Source organism: Scyliorhinus canicula, chromosome 3, assembly GCF_902713615.1.
Source record: "Scyliorhinus canicula chromosome 3, sScyCan1.1, whole genome shotgun sequence".
NCBI lineage: Eukaryota > Metazoa > Chordata > Chondrichthyes > Carcharhiniformes > Scyliorhinidae > Scyliorhinus > Scyliorhinus canicula.
In genome coordinates this window covers 178,367,949-178,392,918 of record NC_052148.1, presented here as the reverse complement: position 1 = coordinate 178,392,918, position 24,970 = coordinate 178,367,949, and the positions used below count along the sequence as shown (strand labels likewise).

At 46.1% G+C, this 24,970-nt stretch overlaps 1 protein-coding gene across 1 annotated transcript in view; it reads right to left on the bottom strand.

The window, feature by feature from the left end:
• cnot6l (CCR4-NOT transcription complex, subunit 6-like) overlaps nt 1-24,970 on the bottom strand; it is a 139,353-nt gene that overhangs the window by 66,036 nt on the left and 48,347 nt on the right. Inside the window, exons 2-5 of the mRNA XM_038791816.1 lie at nt 23,252-23,374; nt 19,942-20,128; nt 12,139-12,224; nt 1,364-1,453 (exon numbers count right to left, since the gene is read on the bottom strand). Coding sequence (XP_038647744.1) covers nt 1,364-1,453; nt 12,139-12,224; nt 19,942-20,128; nt 23,252-23,363 — 475 coding nt within the window. The 5' untranslated portion in view covers nt 23,364-23,374. The remainder of the gene's footprint in view (nt 1-1,363; nt 1,454-12,138; nt 12,225-19,941; nt 20,129-23,251; nt 23,375-24,970) is intronic.

Genomic DNA, 24,970 nt, shown 5'->3' with positions numbered 1-24,970 from the left:
TTATCCTAAAAACCCATCTGGTTCAATCACATTCTCCAGGGAAGAAAATTTACAGGTCTGGCATTTTTGCATTCTAAGCGCCCCTCCTGTTGATTCCCTTATTTTCCATTTATTCCGTGTTTATTTTTGATCCATGGATGTTCAATGGACCTCTGAATCGAGCAGAGGAAATTAGAAACTTAAAAATCTTCCAATATAGTAAACTCTGCTAGATTTGAACAGCAGAATTTAGACCTTTTGAAATGAAATGAAAATCGCTTATTGTCACGAGTAGGCTTCAATGAAGTTACTGTGAAAAGCCCCTAGTCGCCACATTCCGGCGCCTGTCCGGGGAGGCTGGTACGGGAATCGAACCGTGCTGCTGGCCTGCTTGGTCTGCTTTAAAAGCCAGCGATTTAGCCTGGTGAGCTAAACCAGAGAGAGATTGGAAGGGCTGTTCGATTGTTGGCTTGTGGCTAATGAATTAGGCTGTATTCTGCCCGGTAACATGCAGTGATTGGGTCAAACCAAGGAAAGGACAGTCGGGTCCTGGACCCTCAGTAGAAGCTGGGCGAGTCTCTATATTTCGCCTGAAAAGCTGCATAGCTGCTGTATTTCTGAACCTACAGAGAACCAGCATGAATCTACAGTGAAAACCATTACAGCCCGAAAGCAGAAACCGAGGCAAAATCTTCAACTGAAGGAAGACGTGCTCGTAGACTGCCATCTGAACTAAAGACTCTATCCTTTTTACTTTCAACATTATTTTTACACTCCTCTTTTTGTATGTGTGTGTTAATTATTAAAGTTAATTGTGTTTAAATTTACAAACCTGGTGACCATAGTTAATGGGCAGCCAAAGACCGAAGACTTTGGGTACTTTCTAAGAATTATTTGTTAATTTCAATGGTGTTGCAACTCCAGGTCAAGTGGGGCTAGAATTGGCCGTGGGCTAGCCCAGAGGGCTGTAACAGCAGCTCCAGCCCCAAATAGATGTGCTGGACATTTAACCATCCTCAGAAACTGGCCGAGCACTCACCATCATCTTCTGGAGGACAATTAAGGATGGGGAAATAAATGCTGGCCTCGTCAGCAGCACATTTTATTTTTTAATTGCTCAAGCAAAAAGGCAGAAAATGGAGGGGCCAACAGAGGGATATAGATGTCGCTGGCTGGGCCAGCGTAAATGCCCTTTAAATCAATGGCTTGCTAGGCCAAAATCAGTGGGGGGGGGCGCAGCGAAGAGTCAACGGCATCCAGTGTGGGTGTGGAGTCACATGGAGGCCAGACTGGGTAAGAAAGGCAGCCCTGAAGGTCATTCATGAACCAGATGGGTTTTTATGACAATTGGCACAAACATCAATAGAAGTAGCTCATAAAATACCTGCTAAATTATCAAGCATATAGTTCAGTAGCTTTCTCGTTCCATCTGGTTCTTGATAGAGGTTCAAAATATCCTGTGACAAAGGATTGCCTGTCACCAAAAAAAGTAATAATAACCTATTAAAATTGTGTATTTTGATAATGCATATAGTGACTTACTGCCACAGAATCAAAAAACATCTCGTCATTTCATTGGGTGATACGATTTGTACATTTTCCCAATATCAGCTCAGTCACTAAGGTAAGGAGTGGCTGAGGGAAGTTCAGGAATGTCTTCCATGAGATTGGGAACAGGAACAAAATCAAAGTAACTGATTAATTGAGGAGCAGTGTAAAAATTTTACATAAATCATTGACCTGCCAAATTGGCAGAGGAATTGGTGCATACCATGAAGAACACCAAGCGATCTAAAAGTAAAAGCAATAGAAGACAGAAAATAAATTTTTTTTTTTTTTTAAATGACATAATATTTTTTCTGGAACACGGTCTTGGATCTGGCACGGGAGAATGGGGCGTTTAAGGAGTTCTATAGCAAATTGTATACGTCGGCACCCCCAGCCAGGGAAGAGGGTATGAGGAGGTTTCTGGGAGGCCTCGAGTTCCCGAAGGTTGATGAGGAGCTGGTGGAGGGCTGGGGGCCCCCATTGGACTTGTAGGATGTGGTAGAGGGGTTAGAGGCGATGCAAGCGAGCAAAGCCCCGGGACCAGACGAGTACCCAGTGGAATTCTACAAGAAGCTCTCGGGGGTTTTGTGACCGCTGCTGGTAACGGCCTTCAAATGAAGCAAAGGAGTTGGGAGTGTTCCCCCTCGACGTTGTCACAGGCGTCGATCTCCCTTTTCTTAAAAACAGGATAAGGATCCGGAAAATCGTGGGTCGTATCGCCCTGTAAAATGTGGATGCCAAATTATTGGCGAAGATCCTGGCAAAAAGGATCGAGGACTGCACCCCAAGGGTAATAGGGGAGGACATCACGGGCTTTTTATGGGGCAGCACTTGGTGACCAACATTAGGAGGTTGTTTAATGTTATTTTGATGCCTCCAGAGGGGTGAGAGGTTGAGGTGGTGGTGGTGATGACACACAGAAGGCCTTTGATCGGGTGGAGTGGGAATAATTATGGGAGGTCGTGGGGCGGTTTGCTTTTGGGCAAGGATTTGTAGATTGGATTCGGTTGCTATACGAGGCACCTCTGGCGAGTGTGCGGACGAATCAGAGGGACTACTTCAGGTTGTACTGGGGGAGGGAGGGTAGAAGACGAGGAAGGGATGTCCACTTTACCCATTGTTGTTTGCCTTGGCTACAGAGCCATTGGCACGGAGGGCGTCGCAGGTCTAGCAGGGTCTCGCTATACGTGGATGATCTGCTCCTGTGCATAGCGGACCCACTCGGACGAATCAGAGGGACTACTTCAGGTTGTACTGGGGGAGGGAGGGTAGAAGACGAGGAAGGGATGTCCACTTTACCCATTGTTGTTTGCCTTGGCTACAGAGCCATTGGCATTGGCATGGAGGGCGTCACAGGTCTCACTATACGTGGATGATCTGCTCCTGTGCATAGCGGACCCACTTGGAGGGGGGGATTGGAGGGATTATGGGGATATTAGAGGAATTTAACCTGTTTTCTGGATACAAATTGAATGTGAGTAAGAGTGAGAAATTTGCCTTCCAGGCGAGGACACAGGAGAAGTGATGGGTGAGATGCATTCAAAGTGGTGGGAGGGAGCTTTCGATATTTGGGTATCCAGGTGGCACGGGAGTGGGTGCAGCTGCATAAACTGAATTTGGGTTGGTTGGTAGATCAGATGTGGGAGAACTTTCCAAGGTGAGACGCGCTCCCGTTGTCATTGGCAGGGGAAGCGGGTTCAGACGGTTAAAATGACGGTCCTCCCAAGGTTTCTGTTTGTTTTCCAAAGCATCCCAATTTATATCCCCACGGTGTTCTTCAAAAAGGTGAATGCAGAGATCTCAGGATTTGTTTGGGTGGAGAAAACACCACGGGTGACAAAGGTGCTGCTGGAGCGGGGTGGGGCTACATCTCCCAAATTTTATTAACTATTGCTGGGCAGCAAATATTGCTATGGTCAGGAAGTGGGTAGTGGAAGAGGGGTCGGTATGGGAGCGGGTGGAGGTGGCCTCATGCAAGAGCACGAGTTTGGGGGCACTGTTAATGCCACCTCTGCCATTCTCGCTGGCTCGGTACTCCACAAGCCCAGTAGTAGTGGCACCATATGGGGTTGGGGGGGGGGTCGTTGTGGACACCGCTATGTAATAACCACCGGCTCGCTCCGGGGGGAGGGGGCAGGTTTTGACCTTCCCGCACCTGCCTCCCAGGGCCTACAGGATAAAGCGGTGTCAAGAACAGAAGTGGGAGAAGGCAAGGTCTTAAGATCTATACTGAGCTGATGGGAGTGGGAGGGGGCCCCCGATAGGGGAGGTGAAGAGAAAGTGTGAAGAGCAGCTGGGTGGGGAGTTGGAGGCCGGGTTAGGGGAGGAGGCCCCGAGGAGAGTTAATGCGCCCTCCCTGTGCGCCAGGCTCCGCCTGATACAGTTTAAGGTGATCCACAAAGCACACAATTGTGGCCCGGTTCTTCGAGGTGAAGGGTAGGTGTGAGCGCTGTGCAGAGGGTTCTGCAAACCATGTCAGTATGTTTTGGGCATATCCAAGGTTGCTGGCATCATGTCAGAGGTCTTGAAAGTGGAGGCCGGCAGGGAGTCCAGAGCTGGCAATCTTCAGAGTGTCAGAGCACAGGCGGTTAAAGAGGCCGCCTCCTTGGCCTTTACCTCCCTGGTGGCCCGGAGACAGATCTAACTAGGGTGGAGGAACTCTGAGCCCCCATAGTCGGGGGTGTGGGTTTGCGACATGGCGGGGTTTCTCAGACGCAAGAAAATTAAATTCGCCTTGAGGGGGTCATTGCAGGGGCTTGTTCGGAGGTGGCAGCCGTTCATCGACCTTTTTGAAGAAGAAATATGCTGTCAGCAGGGGGGGGGGGCATGAAAGACGAGTAAGGACAGGAGAACCAACGGAGGGGTGGCTGGGGAAGGTAGCACCGCTTGCATAAGCCATGTTGGCTGGGGCTGTGCGCTCGGGAGGTTTGTTGGGTATATTGTTGTGTTTTTATTTTTGTTGAAAATTTGATGTGTAAAATGGTTAAAATTATAAATGCTTCAATAAAATATTTTCTAAAAAAAGAAAATATCTTTGCTATACCTGCATTCAGGTCCAATATCGCCAAGTCAATACTTTTTAAAAGTACATTTATGTTACTGCTTTCAAAGAGTCCATGAACCCTGAAAGACCTAGTTAACTGCATCCATTCAGGACCAGATGATGTCCGCATTACAAACAGTATGTCACTAGTTCAATTTTGTATTTCTATATATATTTACTGACTTATTAGCTTTGGATTTCTGTTGCTATACTCTTCATAACTGCTGTGATCATTTCACTCCTGGGAGAATTTAGAACTTAAGTGGCTCCAATTTAAGATGGAGATGAGGAGGAATTTTTTTATTCTCAAGGGGTTGTGTTATTCTTTGGAATTCTCTACCCCAGAGAGCAGTGGAGGTTGGATCACTGAGAATATTCAAGGCGAAGTTGGACAGATCTTTGGTATGCAAGGAAGTGAAGAGTTACAAGGGACAGGGAAGTAAGTGGTTCTGTAGTCGTGATCAGATCAGCCAAAATCTTATTAAATGATTGATACAAGCTCTGACATACGTGGTTTGTGTGTGTCAGAAAGAGAAATGCTGCAACTCAAATCCTTTTGGCTAATGAACATCAAACAACTGGTTTCAGTAGACACTGCACACCATATCAGTCCGGGAGCTTAAAAAAAAAGCTACGTAAAATCACATCATTAGGACAGAAAAAAAAGGGGACATGAAAGGATACTGGCAGGTAAAGTGAATTGAAATCAAGTTGTTTTACAAGTACATTAAGGGTAAAAGGATAACTAGGGAAAGAGTAGAGCTCATTAAGGACCACAGTAGTCATTTGTATGTGGTCCCAAAGAATGTACGTTGGGTTCTAAATGAATACGGTGTCTAAGTGCTCACTCGTGAGAGGGACAGTGCGTGTATAGAAATGAGGGCGAAGGACTGTAATAAAATTAAAGCGATTAACGTAGAGAGGAGGTTCTGAGAAGTCTGGCAGGCTTAAAAGTAGACAAATCTCCAGGGCTGCATGAAATGTATCCCAGGCTGTTGAGTGAGGCAAGGGAGGAAATAACAGTGGTGCTGGCAATAATTTTCAATCATCTCTGGTCACAGGAGAGGTACCGGGAGGACTAAAGGATAGCCAATGCTGGTACCATTATTCAAGAAGAGAGGAAGGGAACTACAGGCCAGTCAATCTGGCCTCAGTGGTGGGGCAACTATCGGGAGAAATTCTGAAAAACAGAATTAATCTGCATTTGGAGAGGCAGGGATTAATTAAGAACAGTCAACATGATTTTGATAAGGGGAGGTCATGTCTGACCAACTGGATTAAATTTTTTGAAGAGGTGACCAGGTGTGTAGATGAGTGAAATGCATTCGACATAGTCGACTTGGATTTCAGCAAGGCAGGCTTTTAATAACATCCCATATGGGAGACGATGGGAAAACGATAGATCCCATGGGCTCTTGCCTTCTCGAAGGAAATTTGACAAATTGGATCCAAATTAGCTTGAGTGGCAGGTAGCAGAGGGTGATGGTCACGGGGCGTTTTTCTGACTGGGCTGTGTCCAGTGATGTCCCCGCAGGGATCAGCATTGGGCCGTTGCTGTTTGTCGTTTATATAAATGATTTAGATATGAATGCAGAAAGATTGATCCATAAGTTTGCATATGATATGAAAATTGGTGCGGTGGTAAATAGTGAGGATAACCTTCGATTACAGGAGGCTTGAGACAGGCTGGTCAGTGGCAAGTGGAATTCAATCTGGATAAGTGCAAGGTGATGCACTTGGGCAGGACAAACAAGGCAAGGAAATACATGATGAACAGCAGGACCCTGGGAAGCATCAAGGATCAGAGACGGACCTTGGTGTGCATGTACACCAGTCCATTAGCAGAGCAGGTGGATACAGTGGTTAAGAAGGCATATTATTGCCTTTCTTAGCTGAGGCATAAGAGTTTAGAGAGCATGGAAGTTATGCTGGAACTGTTTAAAACGCTGGTTAAGCCACAGCAGGAGTAGTGTGCGCAGTTCTGGAATCCACATCATAGGAGGGATGCAAGAGCACTCGGAAGGGTGCAGAGGAGATCTACCAGGATGTTGCCTGGCCTGGAGAGAGTGTTAGTTATGAAGAGATTGGATAGACTTGGATTAGTTTTCTTGGAGCAGAGGAGATTGAGGGGGGGAAAAGGATTGATATGTCTAAAATTATGACAAGCAGATGGAGTAGGCAGGAATAAACCTTTCCCCTTGGTGGAGGGGTCAGTGACCAGAGGCCATAGATTTAAGGTAAGCAGCAGGAGGTTTAGAGGGGCTGTGAGGAAAAACCATGGTAGGAGTTTGTAACTAGCTGCCTGAAAGGGGTGGTGGAGGCAGAGACTCTCATAACATTTAAGAAGTATTTAGATGCGCACTTGTGAACCCAGGGCATACAAGGCTATGGACCAAGTGCTGGAAAATGGAATGAGAATAGTTAGATTGTTGTTTCTGACTGGGGCAGACTCGATGCTTTGAAGGGCCTTTTCTGTGCTGTTTGACATTATTGGACAAAAGTCGCAAAACAAAATCATCACCTCGTGTTATTCAATCTTATATAGCCCCTCTGTTTTAAAACCTAAATCACAGAACAGGATAAACAAAAAAAAAAACACTAAACATGTGAAGTAACACTTTTTCACATTTTCTCCCATCAACAATAAGCAGTAATGAATATAATGTCAATCCCCATATCAACAACAACAATCCCATGCTCCCACCAACCACCCGCATGTTAACATAAACAAATAATAAAAAGGAATCAGGAATCACCCATAGTCACCATTTACACAAAGTCCTCCCTCCCCCCCCCCCAACCACTAATGTTCGATGTTATCCAATTCTTGAAAGTGTATAATGAATAATGCCCATGAATTGTAGAACCCCTCCGTCCTTCCCCTCAGTTCAAACTTAACCTTCTCAACAGTCAAGAATTGCAACAGGTGCCCCCACAACGCCAGGGCACAGGGTGGAGGTTGCTCTCCATTCCAACTGGATCCGCCTTCGGGCGACGAACAAAGCGAAGGCGACAACATCTGCCTCCACACCCGCTTCCAATCCCGGCTGGTCCGACACCCCGCATATAGCCTCCCAAGGGTCCAGGTCAAGTTTCACGTTCGCCACTTTAGAGATTATCCTAAAAACCTCCTTCAAATAATCCTCCAGCTTTGGACAGGACCAAATCATATGAACACGTTTTGCGGGCCCCTCCCACCGCAACGTTCACATACATCTTCTACCCCCTTAAAGAGCAGACTCATCCTCTATAACCACCTTCAGCTGTATCAGCCCCAACCTCATGCACGAGGTGGAGGCGTTCACTCTCCAGAGCACCTCACACCAGAATCCCCCCTCCCAACTCTTCCTCCCACTTTGCTTTGATCTCTAGCAGTGGCGTCTTCACCTCTTCCAAAATACTGTAAATCACCGACACTACCCCCTTCTCCAGTCCCCATCATCCATCATCAGCACTTCCTCCAGCAATGTGGAGGCCAGCTCCACCAGGAAGCTCGATCTCCTTCCTGGCAGAATCGAACTGCATGTATCTAAACAGCTCCCCCTGCTCCAGCCCATACTTCGCTTCCAGCTCCTTCAATCATGCAAACCGACCGCCAAGAAAGAAATCTTTTAGTGTCATAATCCCCTTCTCCTCCCATTTCCGAAAATTTCCATCCCACCGCCCTGGCTCAAATCTGTGGTTCCCCCGAATCGGCATTTCCCTTAACCCTGCCCCCAACCCGAAGTGTTGCCGAAACTGCCTCCAAATTCTCAATGAAGCTGTTACTACCGGACTCCCTGAATATTTTCCCGGGGCCATCGGGGGCGGCACTGTTGTTAGCACCTTCAATCCCAACCCCCTATATAAACTCTCCTCCATTCTGACCCACTGGGAATCAACCCCTTTGACCCAGCACCACACCTTCTCCACTTTCGCCACTCAGTAATAATACATCAGGAGCAAAATTCTCCGAAATCGCCTGGGACTGCCAAAAATCCCGCCCCTGCCGTGGCAGAAATTCTCCGCCACCCGGGAATTGGCGGGGGCGGGAAACGCGCCGCACCGAGCGGCGAGCCCCCTGCGGCGATTCTCCGGCCCGCGATGGGCCGAAGTCCCGCCGCCGAGGTTCGAACCACCTCTGGTGGCGGCGGAATCGGCAGCGCGAGCGGGCCGCCGGGGGGGTGCGCCCACGGTGGCCCGGATCGGACCCGGGGGGGTGTCCCCACGGAGGCCAGGCCCGCGATCGGGGCCCACTGATCGGCCGGCGGGCCAGTGCCATGGGGACACTCTTTCCCTTCCGCCGCCGCCACGGCCTCCACCAAGGTGGACACGGAAGAGAATCCCCCAGCGCGCATGTGCCGGTGGTGACGTCAGCGGCAGCTGCAGCAGCGGCACTGGGCGTCAAAGGCCGCTGGTGCCAGATTTGGCACCAGTCGGCGTGGTGCCAAGCGCTCCGGCGTGGGCCTAGCCCCTCAATGTGAGGGCTTGGCCCCCAAAGGTGCGGAGAATTCCACACCTTTGGGGAGGCCCGATGCCGGAGTGGTTGGCGCCACTCCGCTACGCTGGGAACACCCGCCCCGCCGGATAGGGGAGAATCCCGCCCCAGGTTCAGAAGACCCAAATCCCCTCCCTGCCTTTCCCTTTGCAGCAGCACCTTTCTAACTCTGGCCACCTCCCTCCCTCCCCATATGTTCGAGGTAATCATTTCTTCAATCTCTAAAAAAAAAAGAATGCCTTTGGCAGGAAAATCGGCAGGCATTGAAAAATAAACAGGAATCGCGGCAACACGTTCATTTTAACCGCCTGCATCCGACCCGCCAGTGACAGAGGGAGACCGTCCCACCTTGCCAGATCAGCTTTCACTCTCCCCACCAAACTAGAAATGTTGTACCTACAGAGTCCCCCCACTCCCAAGCAAACCAGAACCCCAGGTATCTAAAGTGAAGCCCCGCCCTATGGAATGGCAGCCACCTACCCCTGGCCGAGACACCACAAAATACTCACTCTTGTCTAGATTTAATTTGTACCCCGAAAAAGACCCAAACACCCGAAGCAGCTCCAATATTTCCCCTATTGACACGTGTATAATAAGTCATCGGCATTGAAGGACACCCTATGCTCTATTCCCCCCCCCCCCCACCCTCTGCTGCACTACCCCTTTCCATACCCCTGAACTTCAGTGCGTTGGCTAACAGCTCAATCGCGAGTGCAAACATCAAGGAGGACAGAGGATATCCCTGCCTAGTCGCACGGTGGAGAAAAGTATCTCAAGCTGATATTGTTTGTGTGGACACTCTCTCGGCTTCTTGTATAGTAGCTTTAACCAGTCCACAAATCTTGGTCCAATCCCAAACCGCTCCAGAACTGCCATCAAGTACACCCATTCTACACGGTCAACCGCTTTCTCAGCGTCCAATGCCACAACCTCTTGTTTCCTTCCCCTTTGCCACTGCCATAAACACGTTCAATACCCTTCTACCGTTCAAAACGAGCTGCCTCCCTCACGAACCCCACCTGATCTTCACCTATCACATTCGGGAGACATTCCTCCAGCTACCCACCAGTACCTTCACCAATACTTTTGTTTTCACGTTTAAAAAAGTGATAGGGGCCTTTACGACCCACGCTCCGTTGGATCCTTATCTTTAAGCAACAGGGAAATTGATGCCTGCCCCAAACACTAACCACAACACCCCCTTCCCTATCGCCTCCCTAGCGACTCCTCAAACATCCCCACCATCGGGTGCCAGCTTATCCATGAATTTTTAATAATACTCCACTGGAAACCCATCCGGCCCTGCCACAACTGCATCCTCCCAATTGCATCCTTTATCTCTTGCTCCCCTATTGCTTCTTCTAATGTAGCCCTGTACCCCTCCCCTAACCTCAGGTCCTCCAGCCCATCTAGAAATTCCTGCATCTCGCACCCTCCCCCAGATGGCTCTCATAGAATTCTCAAAGACCTTGTTAATCAGATCCGGAGCCACCACCAACTTCCCTGCCTTGTACCTCACTTGAACAATTTCCCTTGCCACCGCCTCCCTCCGAAGCTGATCTGCTAACATACATGCCTTCTCACCATAAACTGTACCCCATGCTCATCTCAGTTGGCACACCGCCTTCCTGGTCAAAGCTCGTTTGCAGTTCCTTCCTTGTTTCCAACTTCACTGGGTCCCCATCTTCTGCATAATTCCTATCTACCTCCAGCATCTCATCTATTACCCGCTGCTGCTCCAACCTCTTCTGTTTTCCACCATGGCCTTCAATGAAATCACATCACCCCTCATCACGCCCCTTTACAGCCTCCCAGACAACTGCCTTCGATACCTCACCCGTACAGTTGAAACCTACATATCCCTCAATTACCTTTTCAATTTTGTCACAGGGCCTTCGGTCCCCCAGCGGTCCCACATCTAATTCCCACCCCGGCCTCTGCACCACCCCCTTCTCCAATACCATATCCACCCAATGCGGAGCATGATCTGACATTGCAATTGCGGAGTACTCCAATCCCCCCAGCCAGCAAAGACTTTCCCAACACCAGAAAGTCGATCCGCGAGTACACCTTCTGGACTGCCGAGCAAAACAAGTACTCCCGTTCCCTCGGGTGCAGAAACCTCCAAGGGTCCACCTTCCAGCCAGCGCCTGAGACCCCACCTGATGGGACCAGCAAGCGTGGCCGTGACCTGTCCAACCTTGGCTCCTGCACCAAGTTCCAGTGCCCACCCCCATTATTAGTTTGTGTGTGTCCAAGTCGGGGATGGTGCCAAACACCTCCTTCGCGAATCCCATATTGTCCCAATCAGAACCATATACATTTACCAGCGCCACTAACCTCCCCGCCAGCACCCCCGTCACAATCACATATCTACCCCCGATCTGCAACCACATTCTCCATCTGGAACCGTACTCTTTTGCTGACCATTACCACTACCCCTCGAGCCCTTCCGTCACATGCAGATTGAAACACCTGACTAACTCAGCCCTTTAAGTCTCACCTGGTCCTTCACCCTCAAGGCGAGTCTCCTGCAGCATTGCTACATCGGCTTTCAAACCTTGACCTCTTGACTAGACCTTCCAATCCCTTCACATTCCACTTGACTATCCTAACTGGGGGTCTCTCGCCCTCCCCCCCCCCCCCCCTCGCCCCCCCCCCCCCCCTCGCGTCCCCCCCCCCCCCCATCCACCATCATCAAACCACCGGGCCCTGCCCCATGAGCCTGACCCTATCCATTATTAACATCGAACCCCTCCCCCAACCTCCCAGAATCCCCCCTGCACTTCCTAGCGAAAAAAACATCTCACAGTATCGATCCCTTCTCTACCCCCTTGCTCGCCTCGTAGACCCATCAAAACCTGCTAACCAGGCTCCAATGTCCGCAGCCCTCATCTCCCCTCACCTCCGTTCACTAGCCGATTTTAGTTAGCTAGCGCGGGTGGTGAAGTAACAAACATAATGGTCAAAAAGCATTATCCTGAAAACAGAGGTTGGGTAATGGGGAAAGGAAAAACTATTAGTAAACTTCTAAAAGTGATCAGAAAAGCAAGATAGGGTCATTCATGTGTATAATGATACTACTCCTGACCTTTCAAACCCAGGGTCTGTAACTGGAACAGTCTTCCTAGTTCGTAAGGCAAAACCCGTAACAGATTGTTATTTAAAAGCAATTCCCTGTAAAGAAAAAATATTTTTAAAAATACAAAACATGTAAATTACCTTAGTTTTCAAATTACCTTAGTTTTCATATATATAGGACATTAGTACAAGTTGCTGAATGCGCTGGACATAGTATATGATCTGGCAAGATCTACACCACAGAGGTAGTCTGCCCTCAAATGAAACAGCTTGTGTGCAATATTTGGAGTGGGTTTCCCCAGAAAATTTTGAAAAACATTGCTTTGGATAAGTTCAAGAAATAAGCTTTAAAATGTATGAAATTTATGCCACAAAAACAAGACAAATCTAACAATCTAGTATTCAGTGTCCCTCTGAGCCACGCTTATGGCTCCATATAAATGAGACATAAGAGGCAATGATGATTAGTATTAGGGAAACAAAAGATAGTTTTAAGGGATTTCTATTTGTATTGGTAAACATTAGAAATAAGGCATCTTTTTGAAAGGGTTTAGTATAATGTTTCTGGGCCTGGAAGAGTAAAAACCTATAGTTAGATTCATGCAAAATAAAAGGTGTTTGTATGTGTGAAGGTTGGTTAAGTTTCAACTGTGCTTAGACCATAAGATAGAGGAGCAGAATTAGGCCAGTTGGCCCATCAAGTCTGCTCTGCCATTCAATCATGGCGGATATTTTCTCATCCCCATTCTCCTACCTTCTCCCCATAACCCCTGATCCCCTTATTAATCAAGAACCTATCTATCTCTGTCTTAAAGACACTCAGTGAATAGACCTCCACAGCCTTCTGTGGCAAAGAGTTTCCCAGATTCACCACCCTCTGGCTGAAGACATTCCTCCTCATCTCTGTTTTAAAGGATCATCCTTTAGTCTGAGATGGTGTCCTCTGGTTCTAGTTTTTCCTACAAGTGGAAACATCTTCTCCACATCCACTCTATCCAGGCTTCGCAGTATCCTGTAAGTTTCAAGAAGATCCCCCCTCATCCTTCTAAACTCTAACGAGTATAGACCCAGAGTCCTCAACCATTCTTCATACGACAAGCTCTTCGCTCTAGGGATCAATCTTGTGAACCTCCTCTGGACCCTTTCCAAGGCCAGCACATCCTTCCTTAGAAAATGGGGCCCAAAACTGCTCACAATACTCCAAATGAGGTCTGACCAGAGCCTTAACCAGCCTCAGAAGTACATCCCTGGTCTTGTATTCCAGCCCTCTTGACATTAATGCTAACATTGTATTTGCCTTCGAACTGCAGACTTAACCTGCATGTTAACCTGAAGAGAATCGTGAACAAGGAGTCCCAAGTCCCTTTGTGCTCTGATTTCCTAAGCATTTCCCCATTTCGAAAATAGTCCATGCCTAAATTCCTCCTTCCAAAGTGCATAATCTCACACTTTTCCACCTGTATTCCATCTGCCACTCTCCTAGCCTGTCCAAATCCTTCTGCAGTCCTCCTGCTTCTTCAATACTACCCGTCCCTCTACAGATCTTTGTATCATCTGCAAACATAGCAACAGTGCGTTCAATTCCTTCTTCCAGATTATTAATGTATACTGCGAAAAGTTGTAGAAAGGGATACGTCGTGAAGAGTAAATATATAGGCCAGCAGAGGAATGCGGTGTTGCTTAGCAACTGGGGCCTTGAAGGCCGAGAAGCTTTAACATTTTAGTTTTAACTGAATTTGGGCAGTTGGGAGACAGGATCGCGGTGTAAACATCTCTCAACTCTGCCAGAAGACTGGACAGGAGCTTCATAGAGGCAGGTTTCTTACCAAGAAATTGGAACAGAAAGAATGGGTTAAGACGACTGGAGTTAAGTGAACAGAGACAAAGGTATTGTCGAGAAAAAATAAAGGAGTAAACAAAATGTTCAGAGTTAGAGATAATCGCCATAACTAGGTTTTAAAGTGGGAATGCAGATTTCAGGGGTGGACCATATAAATGTAATTTTGATATAGTCTGGGAATCGAGAGTTAAAGCATTTATGAGCAGCTTGCACAGCAGTCATGACAAAGAATTCTAGTGGAGTTGTGAAATCCTGGATTGGAATTGCTGTTAACAGAGCGGAAGGTTTGCTTTAAACTGTCATTTGGAAAATCTTGTTTGGATTTTGGAATGTAAACCGCTAAAAGGAAAACATAATTATGGAAGAAGATTTTTAAATTTGTTTTGGGGCGTGGAATGTGGAAACTCCCATATGAAAATCATCTGGGGGAATTTTGATGAAACATGCACATGATTGTAGGTGAAAGTCACTGCTCATCCACATTCCTAGACAGACCATGGTGTTCCTCCAATAGTGACCATTGGTTATAAAACAACTGATGACTGCTGGATGATTACATTGGTCACTTTGATCAATTCCCCTGAATACTTTACCAAGATCCCAGGAAGCTTATTTGATTACTTGTGGGATAAGGAAGCAAGCATAGATTCTCAGACACAAGTTCTCGAGTTACACACCAAGCAGGGTGGTCGGGTGCTTGTGGGATTTTGCATACATGTGGCAGCTTTCTTCCCTCAGGCCCCGCAGAGATAAAAGGTACTTGGAAGTTGCTTCCAAATGGCGTGTGTTAGCAAAATTGTTCTTCTGCCAGATACAGAAGTATTGCAGACAGTTATTCTTCATGCCTGAAATGAGCTTGCTGGAGCCGCCAACATCTATTTGGACCCAATTCTAGTCTGGAACATGCCTGTCTTCAGGTTTCCTTCATTCAGGGTAGCAGCTAAGTTATCAGAACAGCTCCTCTGAAAACACAAATCTGCATCTGGCAGAGGGGAAGGCCAGATTCATGGATGTACTGAATGGTATGGAGAGAGTCGAATGTCACCAGAGGTATTGGATGCGCTGCTGCTATCTATCTTTGGCATTTAGTCAAAGCCATGCAGGTGCTCATCGTCACATTTGGCCCCGATGCCAACAGGTGTCTTGGAGGCTCAAACGTGTGGAGCAATTGAATCTGACCTCATTCCCATTCAGGCAGCGTCAGTGAAAGGTCTCAGCTTCAAAAATAATGCTGAAATGGTCAGAGTTCAGGTGTTTCTGATAATATAGATCCTGTGGTTTAGTACACTTTGTCCCTGATGTAGACTTTCAAACAATGCATTCATCTGCAAGACTGCTCTTAAGTTTAAGGTCTTGAAAAACTCGTACAAGAGACTTTTGATTGCAGCTTCTGTTGGGATTTTTTGTTGCATAATATGTTTTGTATGTTATGTCTAAATTGTGTTAATCTCTCAATATATACAAATCATACTCAAATGATCTCTACATTTATATCACTGTTGCTTCAAGAGCCGGTTGTGCAGTGCTATAGAATTCATCCAGTTTGATTTTGGAATAGATTCGACATCACAAAAAGATTGGAAATCTATATTCTGTGATTATTTTCTGGCCACCAGGCTTTGTTCTACGTAAAGAGTGGATACATACACAAGCTAGCTAACGACACTGCATCATTGGTCTGTGATGTGAATTCAGCCATTTGGGCCACTTGCACCCAAAAAAAAGACAGCTCTGAAGCAGTCATAGGGACTGAAAACCTTACTCTGTTTCTCTCTCCACAGATGCTGCCAAGCCTGTTGAGTTTTTCCAGCATTCTATTTATTATATCAGCTTTCCAGCATCTGCAGTATTTCGCTCGTTAATTAAATAGCTTTTTTGTTATCTGCGACATTGGTTTCATTGCTGAAGAGGGGGGTCTAGCAATGATATCTCTTAAAACTGAGCAGCTAGGATGCCACTAGAATAGTGTTACATAAATTAGTTTATTAAGGATTGAGATGAACTATAGGATGGGGACTGAGCAATCATTATTAACCATTAAACATGCATTTTTAGGACATAGCAGTAATAAGTAATCAAGTGTGATTTAGGATAGCTAACTTGACAAAAAGGACGTCACTTCTGATAGCCTGCCTTTGTGAAACAATCCAGGATTCTGGTTTTGCTGTCCTGTTTCTCACAGACAATGAGTTCACAGCAAATTACTAGTAAACATAGCTGTCAGGATGAGGATCATTCATGGGCTGCTTGCAATTCTACTGGGTGAAGTTTGAACATTGCTTGCAATTCTATTGGATAAGTTTAAATGCAGCAGCTTCAGGGATTGGATCGCGTCCAACTGCGGTGGGCTATTGATTTTTGAAAGTTGTATAAGTATTGTGTTTTTGTCTTTTGTTGAGCAGAAAGATCTTGGCAGATATCCAGATCTGTTCTCTGTGTACACGTAACAAGCTTGATTAAATAGCCATCTTGTCCAGATTGTTGAGGTGTCTTTTGCCCTCTGTACTGAGTTGAGCCACAGGCAATAACCCCACATGGAAGCTGACTCAATACACAGGTCTTGAAACCTCTACTACAATTGCACCGTATTCATGTTTGCATTATAGTAAAAAAGCATGTTTTCAATTTAACACAAATCGACTTTTCAACTCGCATGTAAAGTAACATGGCTGGCAACTAAAGCATGTTTTATGTCACTAAGTTTAATATGCACGTTTTATAAAATCACTGTCGCAACAGGCAGTTTTCAGTTCCACCCATTCGGTTTTCCAATGCTTTGCCGTCCCAGAACTACCCTTGCCTCTCATTCTGTGACCCCTTTTCCCAATCATCATCCAGTTAAGGAGGGAATGGCTTCAGTCTGAATTGGTATGATTTCATTTTTTAAGTCTTCTTGTGAACAACTACAACAAAAGAAAAAAAGGTAAAAAAATAAAATTGCTGGGCAGCACGGTGGCACAGTGGTTAGCATTGCTGCCTATGGCGCTGAGGAATCTGGTTCGAATCCCGGCCCTGGGTCACTGTACGTGAGGAGTTTGCACATTATCTCCATGTCTGCGTGGGTTTCAACCCCACAACCCAAGATGTGTAGGATAGGTGGATTGGCCACGCTAAATTGACCCTTAATTGGAAAAAATAATTGGGTACTCTAAATGTTTTTATTTTTTTTAAATTGCAGATCTAAATGCCTTATTACTAAGTTATGTGTAGTCAAAAAACAGACAGATCAAACTTACATGTTATTAGTCAATGGCAGAAGCCACAGGAAATGGAGTCCTTCCCAAATTTATGATCTGAATTATTCAGTCATAGTTAGTGACTTTTTCAAGATAGTGGTTTAAAACAGCACAAAGAAAACCTTAAAAAGCGCTGAAGCCACAGGAAACAATCAAGACTAGGCAAATGATCACTAGCCGTTCTAATCTTTCGGAGATCATTGTTATACAACAACTTGCATTTTGTTTCAAAGGACGCTGTGCAAATACATATTTAAATAATTTTTATTGGAATTTTTTACAGAAAATATAACAACAAGTATAGCAAAAAGCAGTAATATGCAACTAACAGCCCCATAACACCCACAATTCCCCCCATACCGTAACATCACATGTATCACATTCCCCCCCCCCCCCCCCCAAACAAGAGAACTTAACCATAAATTAAAATTAGATAAATCAAATTCAAATAAAATAAGCCAACATAATCAACGTCCCCCCCACCCCCCCGGGTTGCTGCTGCTACTGTCCCAGTACCCTATCGTTGAGCCAGAAAGTCGAGGCAAGGTTGCCACCGTTTAAAAGAACCCTTGTACCGACCCTCTCAGGGCGAATTTGACCTTCTCTAGCTTAATGAAGCCCGCCATGTCATTGATCCAGGTCTCCACGCTTGGGGGCCTCGCGTCCTTCCACTGTAGCAAAATCCTTCGCCAGGCTACTAGGGACGCAAAGGCCAGCACACCGGCCTCTTTCGCCTCCTGCACTCCCGGCTCTACCCCAACCCCAAAGATCGCGAGTCCCCATCCTGGCTTGACCCTGGATCCCACCACCCTTGACACCGTCCTCGCCACCCCCTTCCAGAACTCCTCCAATGCCGGGCATGCCCAGAACATATGGGCATGGTTCGCTGGACTCCCCGAGCACCTGGCACACCTATCTTCACCCCCAAAGAACCTACTCATCCTCGTCCCAGTCATGTGGGCCCTATGCAGCACCTTGAATTGGATGAGGCTAAGCCGCGCACACGAGGAGGAAGAATTTACCCTCTCCAGGGCATCAGCCCATGTCCCGTCTTCGATCTGTTCCCCCAGTTCCCCCTCCCACTTCGTTTTCAGCTCCTCTACTGACGCCTCTTCCACCTCCTGCATAAGCTTGTAGATATCGGATATCTTCCCCTCCCCGACCCAGACCCCCGAGAGCACCCTGTCACTCACCCCCTTCGCGGGGAGCGCAGGGAATCCCTCCACCTGCCGTCTAGCAAATGCCTTTACCTGCAGATATCTAAACATGTTTCCCGGCGGGAGCCCAAATTTCTCCTCCAACTCCCCCAGGCTCGCAAACCTTCCGTCGATAAACAGGTCCTTCAGCTGTCTAATGCCCGCTCTATACCATCCCCGAAATCCCCCATCCATGTTCCCCGGGACGAACCTATGGTTCCCCCTTAACGGAGCCTCCATCGAGCCCCCCACTTCTCCCCTATGTCGCCTCCACTGCCCCCAAATCTTGAGGGTAGCCGCCACCACCGGACTCGTGGTATACCTCATGGGAGGGAGCGGCCACGGCGCCGTTACCAGGGCCCCCAGGCTTGTATCCCCACAGGACGCTCTCTCCATCCGTTTCCATGCTGCCCCCTCCCCCTCCATCACCCACTTACGCACCATCGACACGTTGGCCGCCCAGTAGTACCCCGAGAGGTTGGGCAACGCCAGACCCCCCCCATCCCTACTCCGCTCCAAGAAGACCCTCTTCACCCTCGGGGTGCCATGCGCCCAAACAAATCCCATGATGCTGCTGGTCACCCTTTTAAAAAAGGCCCTAGGGATAAAGATGGGCAAGCACTGGAAGAGGAGACGCTGTGCAAATACAATACTAAGCTATATAGAATCATAGATAAGGAGATATTAGTCAGATGACAAAAAGCTTGGTTAAAGGAGGTGGGTCAGTTTGAAGGACGACGGTCTTCAAAGAGAAAAAGAGGTGGAGGCGCCAAGAGTTGTAATCAGGGAATGAGAGAGAGTTTGGGGGCTGGGCAACTGAAGGTGAACCACCAATGCAGAGTGACTAAAATTGGGGATACTGTACTCAAGAAGCCAGAATTAAAAGAATGCAGATATCTTAGTTGTGGGGTTGAAGGAGACTACACAGATAAAGAGCAAGAACAAGGAAAATTTTGAAAAATCAAGGGTAAGAATTTTAAAATCAAGATGTTGCTTGACTGCTTCCTGTAGCTCAGCGAGCACAGCAGAGTGGGACTTCCGTACTTGTAAAATTTCCCTCATGAATTTAGATATTTATATAAATACACAAAGCAGTGATGCTTATTTCAGGTTCAACCCGTTGAATACTGACCTGTTGAATAGTTGTTCAGGAAAAATAATGATCATGACAAGCTAAACTTAATAGACAAGGACGGCAGACACACGCAAACTCCACCACCTGGAAGTTCAACTCCAAGACACACACCATCCAGACTTGGAAATATATCTCTGTCCCTTCACTGTCACTCAGCCAAAATCCTGGCATTCCCTCTCGAACAGCACTGTGGGTGATGGTTCAAGGCAGCAGCTCACCACCACCTCATCAAGGGCAATTAGGGATGGGCAATAAATGCTGATCTCGTCAGCAAACCCCAAATCTCTTGACTGAGTAAAAATAAAAAATGGAAATGTTTGCACCATTCTAATTATGAAACTAGCCCATGTGAACTTCTGACATGCAATTGCCAAGCGTTTGTAGTGAAATTGGTCTTTTCACTTACCTGAGTGACACCATGTTCCCAAGCTCAGCTGGTAAACTGCGCAGTTTATTGGATGATAGATCCAAGTAAACTAGATTATGGAGCTTGGCAATATCCGGTGGAATGCGTGCAAGGTTGTTGTCGTTCAGGTGCAGTGCAGTCAAATGGGTTAAAGACCACAGGGAAGTGCTCAAGCTCCTCACTTTACCTGATTGAGGAAAAGTAATTTAGCGAAACAAAATTAGTGATTTTACCTAGACCGGAATATCAAAAATATTTCTGCTTACACTGACTATATAATAATATTAGATGCCAATTACCAATCAGTATACTGGTACGCGAATCTTTACGTAACAACCCTGCAGAGGCTCCAAACTTAACATTAGCATTTATAATCAGTTAGATTTCTGGTCCGTAGTCATGGCATCTTTAATCGGTCCAGAATAACTGTTCAGGTAGCATTGCTTTAACCTTTATTGCACCAAAGCATAAATTATTCCGAATTAACAATGATTTCTGGAAATTTGTAATGTGGAGCAATGGGGTCAGGAACATTACAGCAGAATCCCTGGCCAGCCCTTTTCGAGCTTCGGGCAGTAGAGGCCCAGTTGAATTTCTCCCTTACACACCCAGGATGCCACCAGTGACTGAGAATAGCCAGCTCAGAGATCTGGAATAAAGGCGATTTCCCAAGATGTACAACCAACTACATTTAATCTGAGCGACTGGGAGATCAGATTTTAAAGCAATGGTTTTCCATGTAAAACGGCCAAAGAGTAAAATATTTTAGTCAGCATACTATTATGTTCAGACACTCAAAACAAAAAACTGGCAATTTATCACAAGGCTGGTTTGTTGTGAGAAATAGTGCTGCAGGTGAGGATCTTCTGATAAGCAGTTACACCATGTTTTTAAATCTAGATACTAGATCGGTGTTGTAATTTATTCTTTGTTTGATGCAGTGAATGACAGCCTGGGACTTCAAGCACAAGTTATTTACCATCACATCTCTTCCCACTCCCTCCCTCCCCCACCCCACATTTATTTCTTACCAAATTTATTTGATGAGCGACATGTCAATGCGCCATGAACACAATGAAATGAAATGAAATGAAATGAAATGAAATGAAAATGAAATGAAAATGAAAATCGCTTATTGTCACGAGTAGGCTTCAATGAAGTTACTGTGAAAAGCCCCTAGTCGCCACATTCCGGCGCCTGTCCGGGGAGGCTGGTACGGGAAGGCTCGAACCGCGCTGCTGGCCTGCTTAGTCTGCTTTAAAAGCCAGCGATTTAGCCTGGTGAGCTAAACCAGCCTCAAATGTTGATTCAAGGGGTATATTTTGAGTCCTCCAAGTTTCTCTTTTTCTCTCCTACTTGGCAGGCGCCAAACTTTGCTGTGGTACAGTACAGAGAAAATGGACAACTTTTGGTCCCTTGCTCAAGTAGCTATTTCTCCTGTGGAAGCTCAAATAATTTTAAAGCTAAATGCCTGCATACATTCTATGACAACAACAGGATCTTTTATATAGTCCTTATGCTGAAATCTTCCATAGTGCAGGTCTTGCATAACTGGAGGCAACACACTACAAAATGTGCAGGTTTATCCTTACCAGCAATCCTGATTTTTAGTGCTCTAAACTAGTCTGTCTTTTGGTGGCGAGTAAAGAACATAAGAACTAGGAGCAGGAGTAGGCCATTTGGCCCCTCAAGCCTGCTCCACCGTTCAATGAGATCATGGCTGATCTTTTGTGGACTCAGCTCCACTTTCCGGCCCGAACACCATAACCCTTAATTCTTAAAAAAACTATCTATCTTTATCTTAAAAACATTTATTGAAGGAGCCTCGACTGCTTCACTGGGCAAGGAATTCCATAGATTCACAACCCTTTGGGTGAAGAAGTTCCTCCTAAACTTAGTCCTAAATCTACTTCCCCTTATTTTGAGGCTATGCCCCCTAGTTCTGCTTTCACCCACCAGTAGAAACAACCTGCCCGCATCTATCCTATCTATTCCCTTCATAATTTTATATGTTTCTATAAGATTCCCCTCATCCTTCTAAATTCCAATGAGTACAGTCCCAGTCTACTCAACCTCTCCTCGTAATCCAACACCTTCAGCTCTGGGATTAACCTAGTGAATCTCCTCTGCACACCCTCCAGTGCCAGTATGTCATTTCTCAAGTAAGGAGACCAAAACTGAACACAATACTCCAGGTGTGGCCTCACTAACACCTTATACAATTGCAGCATAACCTCCCTAGTCTTAAACTCCATCCCTCTAGCAATGAAGGACAAAATTCCATTTGCCTTCTTAATCACCTGTTGCACCTGTAAACCAACTTTCTGTGACTCATGCACTGGCACACCCAGGTCTCTCTGCACAGCGGCATGTTTTAATATTTTATCATTTAAATAATAATCCCTTTTGCTATTATTCCTACCAAAATGGATAACCTCACATTTGTCAACATTGTATTCCATCTGCCAGACCCTAGCCCATTCATTTAACCGATCCAAATCCCTCTGCAGACTTCCAGTATCCTCTGCACTTTTCATTTTATCACTCATCTTAGTGTCATCTGCAAACTTGGACACATTGCCCTTGGTCCCCAACTCCAAATCATCTATGTAAATTGTGAACAATTGTGGGCCCAACACGGATCCCCGAGGGACACCACTAGCTACTGATTGCCAACCAGAGAAACACCCATTTATCCCCACTCTTTGCTTTCTATTAATTAACCAATCCTCTATCCATGCTACTACTTTACCCTTAATGCCATGCATCTTTATCTTATGCAGCACACATACTGCAAGCAACATGATTTTCTTCAAGTGCACAAGCCAAACGGTCACTTGACAGTCTGCACATATGCAAAGCAACAGGCCCCACAGTGCAGTGGGTTGACTGGAAAACTGGCAGTCTACATTGTGCATCGTTAAACCACTGGTCACTCCCAAAACTCAAGCCATGATTTAAAAGTACAAAGGACTTCAGTCAATTAACTTCAACAGTCTGCAAAACAGCAGGGAATAGAGAAATGACAAACACAACAAAGTAATAGGAAATCAAGTGATTTTGAAATTAGGACAGGAAATGGTGCAGCATAGGGGCCACCATTCTGCCCATCAAGTCTGCACTGGCTCTCTGAATGAGCCCTTCACTTAATGCCATTCTCCCACCTGCTGCCTGGGCTGAACCTTTACATTTCAAAATTTCACACGAATCGAACATTCACATTCAACCCTGCAAATCGCTGCATAAACGTGGCCTACAAACACACTACCCGAGGAAAACAAAGTAGCATTCAAGAGCCACACCTACTCACCCGAGATTTCTAATTCTGCCCAGTGTGATTTCTTTCCATTGGCTGCCTCTTCTATTGACATGATTGCATATATTCTATGTAGATCTTTCGGATCATATTTTTCCTTTGGCATTCCTATTAGGTCTAGGGAGAAGAAAATCTCTGGTCAATATAACAGATTACACTTTCTTTTGCTAGAGTTGAATTTACAGAACCACAATACTGAAGTATTGCCTCAATATCACTCCCAAAAACGTGTGTACAGTTTTAACAATTTTTTTGGAAATATTCTCGCAGGTGAAGGAAGGGAGAGCAAGAGAAGATGAACACTTAAATGGTAGTAGATGCTGCACAGTGCAAGTATAACATTCAAGGCAAACATTCAAGGAGCACATGGGGGAAACTACAATTGTTTATTCCTGTCTGACACAAAAGTAAAGTGGGAACCATGGTCAATCCATGGCTTACATGGGAAATTATAGATAATATTAGATCCAAGGAAGAAGCATGCAAATTGGCCAAGAAAAACAACAGGCCTGAGGATTGGGAGCAGTTTAAAATTCAGCAAAGAAGGACCAAAGAATTGATTAAGAAAGGGAAAATAGAGTACAAGTTGTAGCCACCCGGGGTGGCCACGTCCCGATTCCAAAATGGATGCCCGCAAAGAATACAGGGAAAATTGGCCAGCCACAGGAAAAACAAGCAGGTGCAAGGTTTCCTGTGTATTAAGATTTGCAGAACCCAGACAGAACCAAAACCAATACCCATCTACGTACTAATGAGCGAACCCCAGGAACAGTTAGAAACATTGAATCAATCAGAACCAAGACAGACTCCCCGGCTCCAGCGGGAGCTAGGACAAAGGCAAGCCAACGGACACATAGGAACCGCCCAACGATCAGGGAACACCTCCGGTATTGGAGAAATCGATTAGAACGATTGGGACATGGTCCAATTAATTGGGACCAAGTCCGGGGTCCGCCCACAAGGGAACGAAACCCCTGGGGACTATAAAGTAGAGCCCCCAAGTTCAGTTTGCTCTCTTGGCAGCTCTCAAAGAACTCTTGACCGTGACTCTCAGCGAGGAGAGACCTGCCTAGCAGCTGCATCAACCAAGTAAGTCTCAAGTCAACGCACGCTAAGAGATAGACGCTCCTAGCTACTATTCTGTACCAGTTTGAAGCCAGCAGATTCAGAACCGGACAACGGCCATTGTTCCTCTGACCTGGTGGGCCATTCAAAAGCTAAGTATAGGCCTTTAGTAGCAGTGATAGTTTAGTAAGTAGAGTTTATGCACGAGTAGTGATTGACTGTGTGTATAATAAATGTGCATTGATTTTAAACTTACTAACTGGTGTATTGAGTTATTGATCAGCACTTGGCTTTGAACCTCATGGTGGAATCAGAAAGATAACTGCCGACTCTAGAGCAAAGGTTATTAAAACAGAGCAATTAAAGAGAAAGCATAACGAGCAACAAAGTGTAAGCCAACAGGGAACATAAAAACTGACTGTAAATGTTTCTGATTGGTGAAGAGAAAAAGATTGGTGAAGATTGACAAAGAATTGGCTGAGAAACTAAACACTTTTCTGGCTTTGTCTTCATAAATAAGGTCACCAATCAGAACACAAAAACGTCAGGCGCAGGATTTAGTGAGAGGGAGGAAGTGACGGAGATCAATATTAGTAGAAAATTGGTGTTGGGGAAATTAATGGGATTGAAGGCTGATAAATCCCCACG